Below are 20,765 nucleotides of genomic sequence, written 5' to 3'. Positions count from 1 at the left end.
AAAAAAACGAAGACCGGTGTTCTGTCAAGTGAGTAGTAGCGATAGTTCTGTACGAAAGAACACGCAATGGGCAGAACCTCTACAAAACGGAATATTTACACGTCAGTGAGAAGAAAAATGTTCAACAGGCTTACTGTGAAGCGAGTGACGGCAGTTCTGAAATACAAAAATCTGAATGTCGCATGTATTGTCACGAAAACATCTGGAACTTCTAAGCTCCGTTTAGCGGCTGGCAAACGCGACCAAAAGCCCTATGGATTCATCAATAGTCATAATGAATCTGTATGTATCTGCTAGCATAAAATAATTGAATGGAGTATTATGCACCATCAGTATCGACTTTAAAGTCTTGCGTACAACTTTATTTTCAATCATTGTATTGCTAATGTTTAAGTTACGAATAGATTTAAGAAAGAGAAAAAACAAAGATACCTCGATTTGATATAACATAAATGAGTTCAGTTCTATAAAGCTAGGACCTTGATTAAGATTCGTGAGCTCAGCACCGTAACGTATCACTAAGATTGTCATTTAATTACTGGTTAACTGGTCTCTGAACTTTTCCCACCGGCCGCCGTTCGTGGCTCAAGTTTCTTGATTGATATAAACATAGCCATCGACTTTGTTCACTAACACGCTGCCCATATGCGGGAACGCATATGCTTATACTATATATATTTATGATGGATTTACGAGCCGGCATTTCTTAAATGGCCTCTTTTGCTGCAAAGAAACCTCGAGAGGCCACGTGATCTATCGCTTTGTCGCAGATCATCAAATAGAAACTAGTATAGAGTTCATGGCGAGTCATTTCATCTGCGGCAATCATGTAACGAATTTGTCATCTCCCTCTTTGGGAATCACGCAGAAAGGAAGTCTTAAGTAAAAGATTTTCTCGACCCTCGTGGTTTATCCTTGCTTGCCACAAATGTTTTTATAGTGTACATGCGAACACTTAGCTTATGAATGCAATCTAACATTTACTTGACCATTTGAAAATAGTTTTAAATTTATATCGAAAAAAAAAAAAAACTTTTTATTTTAAAGGGTTTACAATAATTTCGTTGAAGATACGCATGCGACAATATATATGATTTTATTATTATTAAATAAAATTAAATTAACTTCTTTTCATAATAGATCAGTTAAATTCAATTGATTTCCTATAGAATGTATTACGTATTTTTAAACAAATTAATTTAAATAATAAGCAAAATGCTTTAATTTTAATTGCTTTTAATTGCGTGTATTTACTCATCCATGACTATATTGTGAGCATATATATGAGTTTCAAACTCTTCTACAATAGCGATATAATAGATTCATTTTTCTGTTTGTAACTTAATAAAGCGAGCTTTAGATGGTTTTTCAAATTTTTGCAAATATGACGAAATAAAACATTGACAGCATTTACTAAACCTTCCTAGTTTCTGCTTGCAGATAACAAGATTCAGATGCATTCTATCCATGCATTCTCCAGCTGGGACCTATATTGCCCAATTTGGACTGACTTGGTATCGTCGGTGTCAGACAATGTCTCAATTACATTTAGTCCGAAGGGAATATTTATTGGTGCAACGATGTAAATCGTTGCGTGTGAGATTGCATTGAAAAAGGGGTTCGGCGATTTCGCTTAGATCTCATTTCATATTAAGGAGTAACTTTATTTGCATGCATCAAACATGTTTTCGTACTTACAACTTAAGCTTAAACTTACTTACAACTTCACAAGCTTAAGTGCAAGAAGGCACTTAAGCTTGTGAAGCTTATTTCAATGCCATAGATATCCAAACAGACCAAAATTATATATTCATTCGATATTTGAAATGGGACTTAGAATGCAGGACTAAGGTATTATAGTTTGCTAACATTACCGCAAACTTACTTCTAGACGCAATAAAAAAATCATCATCTGCTTCTTTTGATTTGTTAGACATAGGTAAGTACACAGATAGATTACATAGATAGATTCATATTTCGACTTGAGCTATATTTGCTTTTTTCAATTTCAATTGTTTTTTTTTTTTTTTTTTCCCCTTTACATTCAAATACATATAAAAATGCGTATTTATTCTCATAGGTCTGTAAACAGAGGTATATTATATGAAAAATAAATATTAAAGTCATTAAATGAATAATGTAAAATACAGACCGAAGCTGGTGGTTGCGTTTCAGTTAGCACTTTACTTTACTCTTTAATTCATTGACGGTGCACAAATAAAAACGCATTTAACTGTGAAAATATCGGCTGCACGATAGACGGCCCGATTTCAAAAGGTCTACAGCTAAACCTGAATTTTTAATATTTTTTATCTCCTTCTTAAATATATGTTCACATCTGTCTTCCACATTAAAAAGTCCAAACGCTCTTCCCTCCTTCCTTCCCTGCTTACAAAGGTTATTAATTTTATTACAGACTATATATGTAATATAATGACTTTTTTCATAAATTTCAAAAGAAAAAAAAAAAAAATTTAATAATTTTAAAATTATATGGAAAAAGATTATAATTCAAAATGTTGAGAAATTCAAGTCAAATGCTTGATGATTTTCAAATATTAAATAACGTATTTAATAGAGTTTTATAAAATTTCCAAAAAACAGAAGAATTCAGGAGAAAACTATATATATATATATTTATATATATATATATATATATGTATGTATTTATGTCTTCTTACCCATCATTTACTTATACAGTCGCACATCTACAAAAGTCAAATTAAATTTATAGCACATTTCGCATTGTATGCATGACTAACATGGCTTAGGAGTTCCATAGAGATAATATGTAAATAAATGCAAATCTTTCGATTTTTCTTAACCGCTCTCAGCTATAAACATATATCAGCTTTGTTAGAGCGTTTGTTACATAATCGCACAACTGTAGAATATTATATTCAATTACCTGGTCATGTGTGCCTTTCCTTGTCTGTTATAACTATTCAACCAACTTTTTAAATTCATACGGAACGCGGGTAATATGTGCGTTGGCTTGAAATTTTAAACCAATTTAACTATATCCGGGCCGGGCTATCTTCTTGGCCGTATGTGTAGCCGTGAGTCTATGCATGCTAACTGCAAGCGAAGACACTCTTTGGTGCCCAAGTTTAGGACTGTATTGGAATTTTAAAATGTTTTTTTTTTTTTTTTTTTTTTTGGGCACGAAAAGTGGCTTTTTCAAAGTTAAGAGATATTTTGACTTTTGGCCACGCCTTTTTATATATTCTATGCAAATGAAGGGTCTGCAATATAATACATACATGCTTGAGCTCATATGCGGCTCAAATCATACGTCATGGTGAAAATCATTGACAATTTAATCATCTAATCGTTTATCGTTTCGTCCAATTGGCGGAGAATTTTCCATTTGAGATATACTTAAAAATGCAAGCACCCAACGCAAGCCACAAGAGCTTAGTGATGATGTATTTTTGTATTAGTCGGACAAGTTCTAGAATTTTATATATACTTTGTACGTAATGTTTGGCGAATTTTAGATTCACTAGAATATAACGCTTCAATATCGAAGCAAATTGTGGATAGTTATCGATTATTAAGGCAAAAAAATTCGACCGACTTGATTACTGAAAATAATATCCAAAACTTTCCCTTTGAAAAATATCGGATGGCAACGGAATCGCACTTGAATTCTTGTGAAGAGTGGATTAAAATCAAGCTGAGAGACGCATAAATTTTAGCAGAAAGGCGCTCAATTCAAATATTAATTAAATCAATTCGTGTGAGAAGGCGCTGAGATTTAAGCGGAAAGGCGCTCCCTGATCAATAATAAATAAATAAAATTGGAACTTAAGAATAAGGGATCGCGACAAACAAAATATCTATTCGTCATAACTTATCCAATAACCCAACAACACCCTACAAATGAATGTATTAAAGCACAAATAAATCTTTTCGATTTTTCTTAATGTGTATGCATACAAGAGTCCCGTTTATAAGTCTAAGCTATAATATATATGTATTCATATGCTTCTATATATATATATATATATATATATATATAGATATATATACATGCAATGTATACATTTAGTTGCAACCACAGAATGGAAAATGAGTAAAATGTGTTAAAATTGTATTTGCTATCGTTATATATGAAGGTTAACCCGACCATGGCGGAAATGTTAGCAAATGTTTATGTTATTCACATTATGACACATCTGTATACACATAAATCTTAATTAAGATTTGGAGCCAATTCTTATACTCACCAAGCAAACGATTATACGAGATATGCTGCAATCGTTATGCCGTTGATAGCATAAAATACGATAAAAATGAACAGACATTTCATTCATCAACAATTATCATAACCATAAGGCTTTGTTCAATTTTGTGACCTACACCTAATCAATATTTGCAAATTCGAACAATAGATGCATGAATCGAAATCGATATATAATTGATATAAGTAATATTTTAAAATTGGTTATGACTACCTCGCGATCATAATTAAAAAACTTTAGAATCATGAAAATATTTATGCTATGATCGTTCATTGTGTGTGTATATTTAAATTGGATGGTGAGCGTTAAAATTTCGACCTAAGCCGACAATCAAATATTCACATAATTTTATTTTTTTATTTTTTATTTTTTTTTTGAGTAAACTATAAATAAATCATAAGTAACATTACGTGTAATCTGTGAAGCAGAGGTGGCTCATTTTTCACAGTCTTCACGCCATAAGAAAGATTTTAAATGCAAATATGAATGGTTTGCATTTGTATTATAGAATATAGAAGCGATAGTTGCGATTGGGGTAATTTTCCTTACTTGCATATTCATGTCACTAAGACTAGTATAAGAAGAAAAATATATATATATATATATATATATATATTTACTGATATTGCTCTCGCTCTTTTAATAGTTGGGTTTAAGGAGATAAAGTGGTATCGCTTCACATGATAAAATTAAAAAATATATGCAAGAGAAAGGACTTTTATTCTTTGATAACTAGGCATTCTCTTATTTTGGTTGGGAAAGTGTCCCATGCTTTTATCAAATTATCTACAACATTAAATGACTTATGACATGCAAGATAAGAATAAGCAAAAATATTTGAATATTTTGCAATAAAAGAGTGCAACAACTAGATATTGATGAAAAAATGCAAACTAAATGCTGATGAAAAGAAATTTATTTTTATGCTAAGATTGATGACGTCAACAAACGAATCAATTGACATATCTTATCATGTGTAAGATTAAAATATTAAATTAATAATACACATATAAAATGCAGCAAGGACGTATCGAGCCAGAGCGTGCATTTGTGGCTCATTTGAACTTTCAAGTTAAAGTTAATGTTTTTGATTGTTTCATATCATATTTCCAGAAATTGTTTAAATCTTGCATCCTACTTGCGGTACAAGGGCAGAGAAGGGCTTAAGATAGATACACCTTTTCTTCATTATACTTTCATTATACTTATCTGTCCGCCTGTTTGTCTCACGTCTGTCCTTGTATCATTTTGATGTTCAACATAGAGATCGCAATTTTTAAGCGATTTTCATGAGATTTGTTACGCCGACCTGTTTGCTCCAAATTATTCGCATATCCATCTTTCCTACCTAAATACCCTATCGTATCTGTAGTGTTTATTTATTTTGTGCGTTCATGTAAGTCAACAAACTCACAGACATTTATTTGTTTATGCATTGTTCAATTAGGCAGCAAAGCTCTTAATAAAAAGCTATAAAAAAAGTAAGAAAACTATATCCGAGTTCCTGCAACTTACGAATGATGATCAAAAACCATCTATTCTATCACTTTCCGAGACAAATATGCCAAACTTGAAGCCCATAGCTTCAGTTTTACGGCCGCTGACATTACATTGTTATAGGGACAGACAGACAGACAGACAGACAGACAGACAGACACAGACAGACAGATGATAATCATAATATGATTGTAGACTTTATAGGAACTGTGAAGCTTCCCGTTTGCGTGTCGCATGCACACGTCGTAACAATATCAATATATATCTCAGTCTTCGATGATAGGTGCGGTTAATTTCTATTTTGAAGAGGAACAACAATAATCGAGCGCATCGTTAAACATTGATGAATTTTGGGTAAAAGTAATTTGCCATCAAAATTAATTTAAAATAAGACAATGTGGCCTACAACCCACAATTAGTTTAGTTAAGAATACGTCTGTTGTCAAGATTAAGATCAAGTCAATCAATCTCAATTTAAGTCACTTTAGGTTCGCAAGTAAGGCAACTATTTTCTAAAAAAGTCTTTTTTAAACACACAACATTAATGTAGTAACGTAGCTTGTTGCGTACAAGCATTTGTAGAATGCTAAGCTTGTACTAATTAGATGCTCGTAAATTGTTTATCAATATTCGCTTGCCTTTTCCACGGGCATTCGATGTATGATACTCTGATCATACTTTAAGCAGAATCATACATTTCTGAAGATAATTTTTCCAAAAACAAGATATATTTTGATAAAAAAAAAAAATTTTTGCTTTAGTATCAGTGCAACAAAAACTGTAGACTTTATATGAGAATGCATTCAAAACGCTTGACATCCTCGATATAAAAATAAAACATTTAACACGATAAAGATAAAGGCATAAGCCGCAGACGATCTAATTATATTTTATATATATATGTTTGAAAAACATGTTAAATGCCCGATTAAGTTCGATTTTAAGTTTAGTCACGAGACCATATAGTGGGGTAAGCATCGTTTATAATACGTAATTTAAAGATAATTTAAGGACTTCCCGCATATAGTTTATTATGTAATTAAAATTTCTGGCAAAAGTTTGAAGATGTAAAAAAATTCCTCATAAAATTTTCATCAAATTATCTCTGTCCGTTCCTTATAGATATTTTTTTATTTGTTTTTTTTTTTTTTTTTTTTTTTTTGTTTGTTTTTTTTTATTTTTTTTTTTTTTTTTAATATAAAAACTTTTTGTTAAAGTTTAAAAAAACAAAAAACAAACATTTTTTTTTTTTTTTTTTTTTTGCTTTTCAGATAGCTTTTGTTATGCGTTTTCTTTTTTTTTTTATTCATTTTTGTTCGTTCTCCTAACCTTCATTCGTTGTTAACCTTTTGTAGAACCTGTGAAAATTACTTGCTTGCAACATTAGTTACTTAAGTAGTCATTATCAAAAACTTTCAACTGCTTTTATGTTTTAAATACAATGACAGTCTTACTGGCCGAATTGACGGAAGAAAAATATGCTTTTGTATTGCAAACGAAAGAAAAGACAATTTTTACTTCCAGATCAAAGGATATGATTAGTTTAGTAACGTGGAGCGTGAATCACATCATTTGTCCACTATTTACTGACATTACAATTATGATCATCATAATTCATCACAAAATAAGGAATTTTTCTTCCACGCACCGACATCATACGCACTTGCATTTATATATATATATATATATATATATATATATATATATATGCGAATTGATAATTGCGCCAAAAGGGAAGCCATATCCTGGAATCGTGACTTTCGGAATGGGAAAGCGTAGAAAACAATCGTGTATTCATACAAGCTGTTCTAAGCGCACGACAACATGACAAGGGAAAGTTATTTAAAACAATTGATACAAGTGAGCTGAAAAATGGGCCTCCCATGATGTCACGACATATTAGCACGATTACGTGCGAACCGATATAAACAAAATCAACTGTGAAAACTTTAACAAGACTGAACTGTTATCATCGATCATTTTTACACTATTTAACAGACATGAATGCTGCCGGATTAACCCTAACCCCAATCGATTATTTATGATTTGGTCGCGTAGGTCTTTCTTTCTCATGACGACGCCTAAAAGATGGATTGCTTGTCGAATAGCTGAATGGCGAAACTATGTAACTAATAAGGTGGTCAATATGTGCAATTCAATTTTTTTTTCTTTTCAAGGGTACATATGCCACTTCCAGCAGGACTTGAGGTATACCCAACTTTTTTTATAACGATCGACTAAAAATCAGATTCAGAATCACCCTCTGAATCGGTTTTCTCTCGTTTTCCTGCTTTCAACCTACACCATAACGACAAACGTTATTGAAAATATTTCCGATCAGACCACTTTTTCGAACCCTTATCATACAACGCTTTATTTTGAACAGTCATTGTATAAATAATTGCAATGTTGCAAGCATAAGCTTTCGTGGGTAGGAATAGAAAACGGCAACTAAATGCCGATGTAATTGATTCAACACAAATATAATCTCTTAGATCTTCTACCAAATACGACAATGGGTCCCATACGTGGGCGAGATTCTCATAAAATATTATATATATGTAATTTTGATCATAAAGTAATTTTTACTTAACTTGCTGTCAGATGTCTACTTGTCCAGACGCGATGTTGTATTTAGTAAAGTTCTTGAAAATCCAATGACCTCGATATATATATATAAAGTTCGAGAAATTTTTGCACTTTGAAAATAAACTTAACTTAATCTTAGTCTTTTAATCGCTTCAAAAACTCTTTGAAGAAGGTATAAATTCCATAGAATTTTGATAGGAATTCGCAAACTAGTTGTATTAAATTCTCTTATCTAATCGATAAGATAAGTTTATGGGTATGACTATCATTTAAAAGAAAGAAACAGAAATTCGCAGTGATTTTCAAGTCGAATATGAATTAACAAGAACTAGTAATAGGAACCAATCAAGCGTTCGCCATTTTGTCAGACCAGAGAAATTATTAAAAAAATGAATTATTGTCTCCTCCGCGAATATTTTTAGTTTGTTCCAATAAACAACAATAACAGTCGGGCTAATAGTTTATTCATCAGTCAGAAAAATAATCTTATGTCGCAACAAAGTTAAATTGAAATATGATAATCACTTAACTCTTGTGCTGTAAGTCAATATTTGGGAACAATTGTTGTTTGTTATTCTTTTAAAAAGTTGAATTTTACTCTCTGCACTCTTTTAGCTCTAAATCTTTTACTTTAGAGATTGACCGATATTTACGTAAGTGTGAGGTCTGACGTTTTGAGTTCAAAGTGCTGCTAGTTTCTTTACTCAAGTATAATAATGATATGCAAAACGGATATCGTCGTGTTATGTTAACGCTTGAATACTGTAATAGATCGATCAAATGTCGTACAAATAAGAAGACATAAGTTATTTATTCGATGAATCGTTTCAATCTAAATATTTTCATATTTGTCTTTAAATCAATGATCAAAAGATTAAGTTTAGAATATTTTTGTCATTGCTTTCATGAAATCTAATACTGTTTTTTGTTACAACCAATGTCAGCACACATTTGTGTCCCTCCATCCATCGATTCGATTGTTACGTAATAAATGAAAGAGAATTCTTAAACTTTTTACATATATAACTTCGCCTACGAACGTTATTCGCTCTTTACTTGTGAGTCCAAAATATCGGGAAGAGCCTATTGAAATTTAATCAGCTATGATTTGAAAGATTCATCTAAAAACATGTAGTCAGGACTTGACCGGGCAGCTTTCGTGTATAAAAAAAAAAAAATCGGTTTTTCTTATTAGAAGCCCTCTCTCTGTACGGCTTTGCCCCTTACAACGTTAATGGACTTTAGGTATTGATACAAATAAACTGACATTTCTTCGAATTTGCATGCGCATCTACATGCACGCTGCGAGGAAGAAACTGTCGAAACTTTTTTTTTTTTTTCGTCGAAATGGTGGCTAAAGGAGATAGATGTTCGCCGACCACGTGTGTATGGTTAGTATCCAAGGTTCGTCTTAAAACTAAGATATTTTTTTATTATGCTTTTTTTTTTTATTTTAAAAAAAATAAAAAAAAAAAAAAAAATAAAAAAAAAAAAAATACAACTATAGTCTCATTAATTTTGTTCCAATTACTTAAAAAGCTTTTGCAGGGAAAACAAATTACAAAGGAAAAGTACTTCCAAGAAACTCTTTTATAATATTTATTTTTTTTGTTTTATATTTATATATATTATATATATATATATATATATATATATGTGTGTATTTGCTATAATATTACAAAGTTATGATGACCTGATAAAGTTTTCTGTATTTGCTCGGGCATTAAGAATATTAATTTCAAGTAGTTGCAGGAACGGCACGACACCACCAGTCAGTCTATCGACAGGTTCTCGCATTGTAAACGACAGTGTCATATATTTTACGTTAGGAAATGAAATTTATGAAAATTACCTCTGAACTGTTTTATATTTAAATTTCATTTATTTTTTTTTTATTTTCTTTTTATTATTGCTTTACATTTTCTATATTTCTACTAACGTAGCTGTGAAAGGCGAAAAGTGAATGAGTATATAACAATTTACATAAGCATACCGATAGCATAGTTTCTGGTCAGATAGCTTTCTTTTTTCTTATTTTTTATTTTTTTTTTATTTTTTATTTTTTTTTCAAGTGTATTATTGCGAACGTTATTCACATAGAGCGTGTGGTATATGTGCAGTGCGAATGGTTTGCATGTAAATTTAACGCATGCTTGCAAACATAGCTCAATAAACAGACGGCACTTTAGTTAAATTGCAACGCAACAATAATTTTCCTGTCATCAAGAGCGTGCTCAAGTTTATTGCAAATAATATATGAATGCACTTATGTTAAATTTTATTTGTTGTAGTTTATACCTTTTGTAAGGAATAGTAATAAAAGTTTGCTTTCTCTTCAGTCGTTTTTTTTTTTTTTTTTTTTTTTTTTTTTTTTTTTAAAGGGTACAATAGCTAAAGACTCCAATTGCATGCGATTCAATGTCCGAATACGCGCATACATCTCCTGAATTTTGCAACTGTAACTTTAGAGCTTTGAGCAAATTTATGCAAAATATTTTATTTCAATTTGCCCAACAACAATTTACGTACATTGATAGAGTTTTAAAACCAATTTCGCTGGCTAAGTAAATACAAAATACAAAATACAAAAGAAAAAACATCGATGTTAAGTTCATTGCAATGAAAAAATAAACATTTTACATATTATTGACTACACAAAGGCACGGATAGTACAAATATTAATTTACAAAGAACTATACAATAAATTATTCATAAGTAAACGATAACTCGGTTGAAGAAAAAAGCAACAAAATTTAATAGTCTACAAAGTACTTTTCCATTTCAAGCGCTACTATATATCCCGCAACAACAATAATAAAACAAGAGAACGAATAAGAAAACTGTAGACGCGCTAAGACAACAAATACTTAAGATACTTGCCATGTAAAAGTAGTTATAACGGCACGCGATTTTCACTTTTGTGCTTTTCCCCTTCGCAAGCAACTCACAATCATTTCTTCAACGAATTAATATGTTTTTCTACCATATATCATATTAAATAAACATTTATAAGCTTTCCTTCAATAGGCGACAATTCTGGTGCATTTAACACCTTTACCGTTTTCATCGTTTCAATTCAAATTTCCGATAATGGACAAGTTACTCGTGAACATATTTTATAATTATATCCTGCAGCACTTGACGTACAAGCATATATTTAATTTATGCGGATGTATGTAAGCAGCAAGAAGAACTTGATAGATAGACCCATCTTTTGATATACCGATCGATTGAGAATTCCACTTTAAATCGATCTAAGCTTGTCTGCCTGTCCGCATATCCTTCCATTCGACTGTCCGTCTTGTTGTTTTAAGGAATTTTGGTACACCGATATGTGTTGTCCCAAGGCTCTTGAAAATGCTTCAACAACTTTTCCATTCAATTTCCTATATTAGTTTGTAAGTTCAGTATCTAATGCTGGTCCACGTCCCTCCATTATTCTTACCCGTTTTAATTACTTTGTACTGTGACGTAAAAGAAATATTTAGAAGAAAGAGGACCGAGTTGCGTGGAAAACACTTTCATAGTAAATCATTCAATTTTTAAATGGACGTCACATAACAGTTGATAGGATTGCATTTGAATTGTTGCGATTTCAAAAATTTGAAGAGAAAACTGATCGATTGACTCGTAATTTAACAAAACAATCCAATGTACTATCAAGCAGTCCTGTGTAAATTTGTGGCGGTGATTAGATCTTTACTTATGTCAGTGGTAAAAATTCTTACTCGAATGCTCCCGATCATCGAAAAGCCATCGAATGCCTAATTCTAGTGCTTAAATGTCCAAAACTTGTTTTGATTGAAGAGATTATTTTCGTAGATCATTCACTCACTCCTTCTCATAGTTAATCTTCGCCAATCGTTTCGGTAACATATATACATTTAGACTACATTTGTCTACTTGCCGGACACCCGCGCTAACTTCTCCGTTTTCTCCTGAAAAACGCTTCTTTTCATCCAATAAAATAATACATAATTTATAATATTTTATGTCGAATTTAGGTGAACTGTGTTATACGTAATTTTGCAGACCTTGTTCGACTGTAACATCTTAACATATTTTTGTTTAAATCCAGTTTTTTTCCGAAGTGATATGCGCTCTGCATTTTTTCCCATCCGATAAAGACTTGCATTTGCACAACATTGTGCAAGGATTCCAACGCAAAGCTAAGCTTGGCATGGCCAAGCAGATGTGTGTCCCATGCGTGACATTTTATTACGTGTAGTTAAAGTGAAGAAGACAATTGAACTAATGCTAACAACTCCGCATATACAAATCGAATTTTATCCAAACTTCTTATTTGATTCATCATTTTAAGCTTTTGCGAGCTTCCATCAGGAAACATATAAAAGAAGCGAGGGTAAAGGCAACTGGAATGATACGTCGCTTAAAAAATACCTAAGCAATTATTTAAAGTTTAATAAAATGCTAAATAGCATGTCATTGCAAAAATACTAGGATAGGCAAGGATTTAGAAAATGAATAAGAAATGTATTCCCCTGTTAGCTATGAGAAGACTTCAGCATACTTTAAAAGCAAATTTTGATGATTACATTTAAAAATTAGTTCTTAGTTAATCGGTTACTTTTCAATTACTACTTTTCAAGACTATGTCATTTAAAATAAATCGGATAGCATAGAAGATATGTATAATTGGTGATCCGTTGCCCGATCATATGAGACCAACATTGATATGATGATAAATGATGAGAGTTTGTACATTCTGTGATCGCAATAATTGGTTGTATTGTATATTATGAAAAGTAATCATTTATATTCTGCATAATTCAAATATATAGGGTCATATATTAATATAATGATAAGCGATATCCCTGGGATTTATTAATTTTCATAGTCGAATTTATGAATGGCGATCCATATTTTTGTGGAAAATATTGCTGCAAACAGCTAAGGACACTTCGATGTTTATACTTTTTCGAACTCCAACGGCAAGTGCACACAATGGGACACTCCTCGCATGGCATAGCAATTTCACTATCAAATCGTGGCAAATGTGGCAGGCATTCCAAACGCCATGGGAAACGAGTCTCTTTTTCGGTCCAATAGCAACTGCAAGGAGGCAAGCAGAAGCAATGCATCTGAGTCTTTGCCGGTTGTTCTGTGATCTTCATCTTCTTAGCACATTCATACAATTCCTGACGAGGTACATAGCCGACGCGTATGTCTAACGATTTCGTCATAGTCATCCAACGCTCCAATATTTCCCAATGCGTGCAAGTCGGTGTCTTGGCCCTTATCAATTGCATACGACGCCATAAATCGGTTCGTCGTATTTTCTCGTATTTGGCTCCCGTTTTTGTGCGAAATAATTTATACAATTCAAGATGAAATTCCGGAGCTAGTGTTATACTACGACCAAATTTAGTCATCTCATAGTAAAAGAGCGTACGAATTCCGTAAGCAATGTCACGTGCATGATCAAAGTATTTAATATTCATGGCAGCTAAAGCTGAAACATCTAGCAACAAAAAGGTGCGACCGTTGATAAGATTTTCACGAAAGGTATTCTATTTAATATCGATATAGGGTGATAATATTAGTTTACGAATTTCAATTTTATATGATTTTTTTTACCTGATAGTGCGGATAGCCACGGCGTCTCAACCAACGGCAAATATCTTCGATATTCCATTCGTATATAGAAATTAATGGATAGTTATCGACAACTTTTGAGCATAACATCAATAACGTATCGGGCGTACATTTAAAAACGATCGGTGTATCTTTTTTATTGAAATCCGTTTTACCACAAATCATGCTATTTAGACGAAACTGGTAACTGTCTAGAACATGATGTTTCTCGCGTCTGGTTTTCTCCCTAACAAATTTTTCATCGGCGTCTTTGTATAAATATCGCATTTTCTTCAATGTTTTTCTTCCTTTTTTGTTTTATTAATTTTTTTTTTTTTTTTTTTTTTTTTTTTGTATATATTTTTTCTCTGTTAAAATTCTTTAAAAATAAAATCTAATCTCAGCAAAATTATTCTTTTTAAAATGAAATCATAAAAATTTTTTTCAAACTCATATCTAACACGATTACTTTGTTTCTTACTTTTTTTCCATTTTTTTTATTTTTTTTTATTATTATTCCTTCAAGGCAAACTGTGTGTATATAATATAATATAATAAAAAAAAATTCTCAAAGTAGTTTGAAAATGCCAGGCCACATAACAAATTATATCATAATAGTAAATTAACTTGAAAAAAAATTAATTTAAATGCCAATCCTACATTAATAACGACTATCACCAAAATTGATCCTTGTGGAGCACAAAAGTCTAAGCTTTGTATTTGACCCATACTATTATAATTATTTCATACAGAAATGAAATCTACGCCTACTTTTGGGTTCTGCCCTATGTAAGTATTAAACTTGTACGGCATTAGCTGGCGTTTTGGACCCGCTACCCCATAATTACGCACATGAAAAATATGCCTTCATATGCCTTTATATGCCTTTTGTGTTCTACGATGAAAATACGACATGTATTAGACAACGCAGCGTAGGGTATTTAAAAGTCGGCCCTCCCCGATTATAATGTTCTTACTTTTTTTACTTTTTTCCTTTTGCTTGCAACGAAAGCATAAATAACATCTATGATATATTTTAATAAGCGTCTTGATCGAGATGCAAACATGTATCGACGAACACAAATAAAGCAGAGTAAAGTGCATCTTACATAACTAAATTATAAAAATATCGTGTACGGCTAGGCAAAAGTCGTAAAGGAACGATAATACAGAATTGAAGACGGGTTCAATTTGATCTATTGAGATACGTTAAGTGCAAAAAAAAAAACAAAAAAAAAAACATTTTTACTCTATCTTCGATTTGCAACTTATCGAATTTCCGTCACTTCCTCGAACGTCTCTTATTGCAACAACATATTTGGAAAAATAGTCGTTGGGATAAATGTTAAATTTCTTTGCGTTTACTTGCACCTGAACACATTTATGTACAACACTTTCAAGTATAATGAATGCATTTATTGATTTGTCCATAGCAGCCTCGCACAGACTGCTAAGTATTAATACTGTATAACAAGTGCAAGTACATGTAATGCTAATGCACTTGCGATAATTTCCTATGGGCATAAAACAATAAGCTTAGCATCTCTTCATTCTTTGAACATTTTTAAAAACATACCTGCCCTGTACGTTGTAGTATATATATATATATATATACTTTGTCTTCTTATGCCTTTTCTTTTACTATTATTTTTTCATTTTGTTTCTTCCCCATTTATTTATTCCTTTTTCAATTTTATGTTAAATTGATGTTTTTTGTTAAATATTCCAAAATGGAAATCATGCAACAATTGCAAAATTTCTATTGAAATGGAGCAACACTCACAACGATAAACTTTATCGAAATGCAAAGTTACTTAAAGAAAAAATGTAAATTTAGCATTTTTTTTTTTTTTTTATTTTTCCCTCGCATACGTACACGAAAATTGATCAAAATTTTCAATAATATTTCTTTTTAGTGAACTAGTAAAAATGTTGTCCTTCAAACGGGCGCAGCATACAAACAGATTTAAATCAGAGTTGATCACGGGCTTATGTGCTTACATCTATATGTAATTCTTTAAAAAAATATCTCAGATTTCTTTCAAAGAATCGAAATAATCGATTGATAATAACTGCAATGCTGTATATCCTCTGCCAGAGTCTAAGCCCCTTTTGCTTTCAAGAAAAATAACAATAATCTTGGCAAATACCTGACCAAAAAACAATCAAATAAAAATTTATTTTTCGACAATCTTATTAACTTGTTTCGTCTCTTGTTGATAACAAAAAAAAAAAAATATAATAATAATAATAATAATAATAATAATCGTATGAGTACAATACTAAAGTAATCATTCAAATATGAAAACTGTATACAAACCCTCGCCGCTTAATCAACTCAATTGCCTGAATACATTTGTACGACAATCGCAATTGAAACCTTAGATCATAATGTGATTCTGAATCGATCAATATAGTGAAAGGCGGATCTATCTCAAGTCCTTCTAGATATTGCATATATCCGCACAGACTTAGTAAACCCTTATGCCACAAGTGGTGTAGGGTATAAAAAAATTACTGAAAAAAAGTAATATTCAATTAAGAACACTATGGTAGGACACGGCTCACCATTACATATCCTACACACCTTCGCTTAACGCATTCAATCATATAACGATCTTTCAAAATAAGGCCTTGTATTGGAAGTGATTGAAAAAGTGTTCCAATCAGTCTTATTTTTAACAGCGTTCGTGTCTGCGTACCGAATTTTATTAAAATATCTCTAAAATTTCATAGTTTACATTAAATACAAGAAAGCATGAACAGACATCAGAGGGACAGATGGACGGCCAAACAAGCCTAAATTGATTAAGAAGGTGACAATATACCGATCGGTATGTGCGATCGAAGATGCTAATATACTCTCTTACCGCAAGTGTGGTGTGAGGTATAAAAAAAGTTTTTTGCCGAAAAGCCGGGCAGACTATGTTTCGTGTCAACACAAAGCCAGAAAGAAAGTTACACTTTTTTCCAATACTGAAGTTTTAAATGCTTTATTAACGAGTACAAGCAAAAAAAAAAAAAAAGAGAGAGAGAGAGAGAGAGAGAGAGAGAGAGTTTAGGGTGGACTTTGGTCAAATAGGTCACTGTCTACAAACTTATTTGATCCTCCAGGCGGTTGTGGTCGTCTTGTAACTTAACTTTCGTCCCTCATATATCTGCAAACGAAATCTGTTTACGAAAAACTTAAATATTATTAATAGCAAGCTCCTGAGAGACAGATTCTGATTCTGAAATGACGAAGGATCTCACGTCTGGGAGCGTGCGAGAGTCTGTGACGGAAACGCAAAAACGGTTTAGTGTACCTTTCCTACTTGACGACAAGTGTACGCATAATGTTCCATAAGTTTACTCTTTAACGAAATATTAAACTTTTTATTTATTCCTTTGTATTGTTGAATATTTTTTATTGAATCCGTTACGGAGGTTGACATAGATTGGGAATCATGAAATGATTTGGGAGAGAGATCGTGGTTTCTTTCAAAAGTTTTTCTTTTAGATATTGAAAAATATCTGAAGGGATTTTGCTGTAAATGAATAAATTTCATGCATAACAATAGCTTAATTAATTCCGCGTAACGAACATGGTTTAAAAGAAATGTTAAATTCTTGTAATAAATGGCTGCCATTGTGGCTGAGCCAGCTCAACTACTTGCGTACCAAAGAAAACAAAGTTTCGTGAATTTAATTAAAAGTTCAATAAAGATGCCAACATAAATTGATATAAAGTAATGAGTAATGTGAAAAATAAATTTATATATCGATGCAAACGCACATGTATACTACGAGCACGTAACTTTTTTTGTACCTATCAACGTAGGATGAGCACTATATCCATTTTATCGAAACGTTTGCAACGCCCAGAAGGAAGCATCAGAGACACTTTATATGTATATATTAGCACTAAATTCTGAATTGATTCAATTATGCCCGTCCGTCTGTCTGTATGGTCAGTTGTACTCAAGCTATCGACTCCAATTAAGCAGAAACATTCAAAGTTGTTCCGCTCCGGTTGGTATTGAAAATGAGCCAAATCAGTCGAGTGACACGCCCATAGTGTCAAGTAAACTGAGAAAACCCCTTTTTTTTTAAAAGGATTAAATTATTGGCTTGTTGCTCAATAGTGATCAACTATAGGAGATAAATCTGCAAAAATTTGAACGTAGATTCTATGAGTGATGTTGTACCACGTCTAGGAAAATGCTATGCAAGCTTCAAAGCAGAAGCAAGCTTCAAAAGCCCCATAAGAACTATAAATTTTTGGCCAGTTGTGTGGTACATACTCTCCCGTTCGCAAAAGTAAAGGTGATCGCCTAAAAATTTGCTAAAGAATTTGAAAACGACTTGATCTTGTCATAGGCCTACATGGTTTGTCGGTCCATGTAATAAACGCACTGTCACTGTTCGTCCTTTTTTCCTTGTTACTCATAAAGTCCAATACATATACATATATATATATATATATATATATATATATATATATATATATATATATAAATTTTCCACACGCCCATTCTATATTATAGGGTATGGAAATCTAGTTCTTTTCCTTTTTTTTTTAGGATCGCGGTGGCGCGTATAAAAAATTCGATCATGAATCTAATATGAAGACAGTTTTCTTACCCATGTGATAAGGATACGATAGAGAAAAAAAGAGTGAAAGAAAGAGAGCGAGAGTAAATTGAAGTTTTATACAAACCATTGGAAATACAAATCTGATTTTTTCATTTGTAATGCTTGCGTCTTGCGTCTTATACATAGCCTATATACATTACGAGGTTTTGGTAATTGTGACTTGAAGCATTACGTTTGTTATATTCATCGGTATGTCTATCGTCATAATCTTCGAAATTGAAGTATAAAACCAAGATTAAGTTTATATACTTCCAGGGGATAAAAGCTTAAATGTTAGTAGGAACCGGCTAAACATCTTCTCAAAGTAACCAGAAGAAGAAAAAAATAAATGACACAAATTTCAAAATATTTTCCTCCAAAATACTTTCCTTCCAGTCGTGTCATGCATATAGAGAGTTACATACGAAATGCCGAGTAACTTTGAGAATGTTAACCTGAGTAAGACCAAGTAGTACATACGAATACATACGAAAGGTACCTGTTCTTAGATAATTGAAAAAAGTAATTAGAATGTGTGAGCTCACTTCGGCCGCATCACACACAGTCTCTCGTCTACATTGAAGAGAACTGTGTAAGCGCGCAATAATTTCACACATCAATCTGCAATCTTCAATTCTTACGTTTCGTTATTTTACTGTTGCGATCTATAGATATATACACAATTCATACAATTTTTTGTTTCACAGATAACTTGACGACTACCCGATATTTTTATAAAATGTACAAAAATAAAACTCACACAACTTATATAAGGATGTCTTAAAAAAAAATTTTCCAATATTATATGCGAAGAAGAAGACAACAAGAATGATTAGCCATTGCAAAAAGATCCACGGGCATGTACAAGTTTTGCTTAACCGACCATGCCTTGCAGGTATAGAAAAATCGCTAAAATTTTTATATTAATTTCAATACTGGCTGCCTTTTTTTTTTTTTTTTTAAGCATATTTAGCTTCGAGAATTGTATTGGTGCGCTAGGTGTACTTTGTGCGCTAGGTGGACTTTGAATTTTGCATGAAATAGTTTGTGAAATCGATTAGATCTATTGCTAGTTACAAGCAAGAGAACTATCCTTTATTGGTGTTTAGTTATCTAAAAAAGTTTCTGCCTGAATCAATTACATATAATTGGTAAGATAAGCAATAAAAGTAAAGTTTCCGGTTGAATGTTTAAAAATAAATCTTCACAAAGATACAATATAGCTAATCGTGTGTGTGTGTTTGTGTGTGTGTGTGTGTGTGTGTGCAGCACAAAAATTAGAATCTAAAGAATTAATAATAATAATAAGGTTCAACAACTCGGTTCACAACCTTTGGATTTAAATTAAATTAAAATCGTGATTGATTCGCTAAACTACATCCAAAAATATAAATCAATAAAAAAAATTAAAAAAAAAAAAAAAAAATTCGCTGCGCAGCGCAACGGAATGTAATAACTTAAAAAATTTTTCAACTTTTACTGTAAAATTTCTTTCTTTTTTTTCTTCTTTTAATTGTAGCGGAAAAAGGACAGAAAGCGGAGATAAAAAAAAAAAAACAAGAGAAAAAGAGAAAATGAAAGTCATTTGCTCTAATTTCAGTTAATTTGCGAAAACAAAAGAAAAACTTTAACATACAGAAGGATTTAAATGCCAATTAAATGGGTTTTACACAAGTTTTTTTTCATTTTTTGTTTAGATTTGTTTTTAATTTGTATAAACAAAGACAAACGAAAAGGACACAGTCAAAATGATTCATGAACGTCCGCCATCTACTAAGTAATAAGTATATGCAGATGTCTAAAATTAATTGAGCCTAGTAAGGAAAATATGTCCAAAGTGAGCTTAAAAGTTATTACGGCCTAAATGGAACGAACATCGTACCGTAACGTTTTATCATTTCGAAGGCTTAAATGTTCAGCTTAAACAATACATATATGGTGTAAGCAGAAACGCTCGCGTTCATTTGAAACGAACTTCATCTACGTGGCTTTTAGATGATTTAAATTTGTTCCAAATTTTTGCTATACCTACTTGCGATACCTTCTCAATAATTCTTTAATGATTGTTCCAAATTTTTCGTTTTTTTCCCTACATTTTTATACCCTACACCAGTTGTGCAAGGTTGATGCAAGGGTTTATTAATCTGATCCGCCTGTATGCAACATCCAGATAGAGTTAAGATGGATTCCGTCTTTCAATATACCGATCGATCTATCCATTGA

The 20,765-nt window shown here is 31.9% G+C and overlaps 1 protein-coding gene across 1 annotated transcript; it reads right to left on the bottom strand.

Annotated features, from left to right (window-relative positions):
- Positions 1-13,144: 13,144 nt before the first annotated feature.
- LOC119644829 lies at positions 13,145-14,216 on the bottom strand. Its single transcript, XM_038044587.1, has 2 exons — positions 13,932-14,216; positions 13,145-13,864 (listed from the first exon to the last, which is right to left on the bottom strand). Exons 1-2 carry the CDS (start codon positions 14,214-14,216, stop codon positions 13,145-13,147), a joined length of 1,005 nt encoding a protein of 334 aa, XP_037900515.1.
- Between the last annotated feature and the right edge of the window lie 6,549 nt (positions 14,217-20,765).

Source organism: Glossina fuscipes, unplaced genomic scaffold (genome assembly GCF_014805625.2).
Source record: "Glossina fuscipes isolate IAEA_lab_2018 unplaced genomic scaffold, Yale_Gfus_2 0, whole genome shotgun sequence".
In the NCBI taxonomy this organism is placed as follows: Eukaryota; Metazoa; Arthropoda; class Insecta; order Diptera; family Glossinidae; genus Glossina; species Glossina fuscipes.
This window is presented reverse-complemented; position numbering and strand designations above follow the sequence as displayed.

Excerpts from the sequence above, each read along its gene's own strand:
- LOC119644829 (XM_038044587.1), bottom strand. The coding sequence starts at position 14,216 with ATGCGATATTTATACAAAGACGCCGATGAAAAATTTGTTAGGGAGAAA. Across the intron at positions 13,865-13,931 it reads GTGGCTATCCGCACTATCAG|AATACCTTTCGTGAAAATCT; the intron begins GTAAAAAAAATC and ends GATATTAAATAG.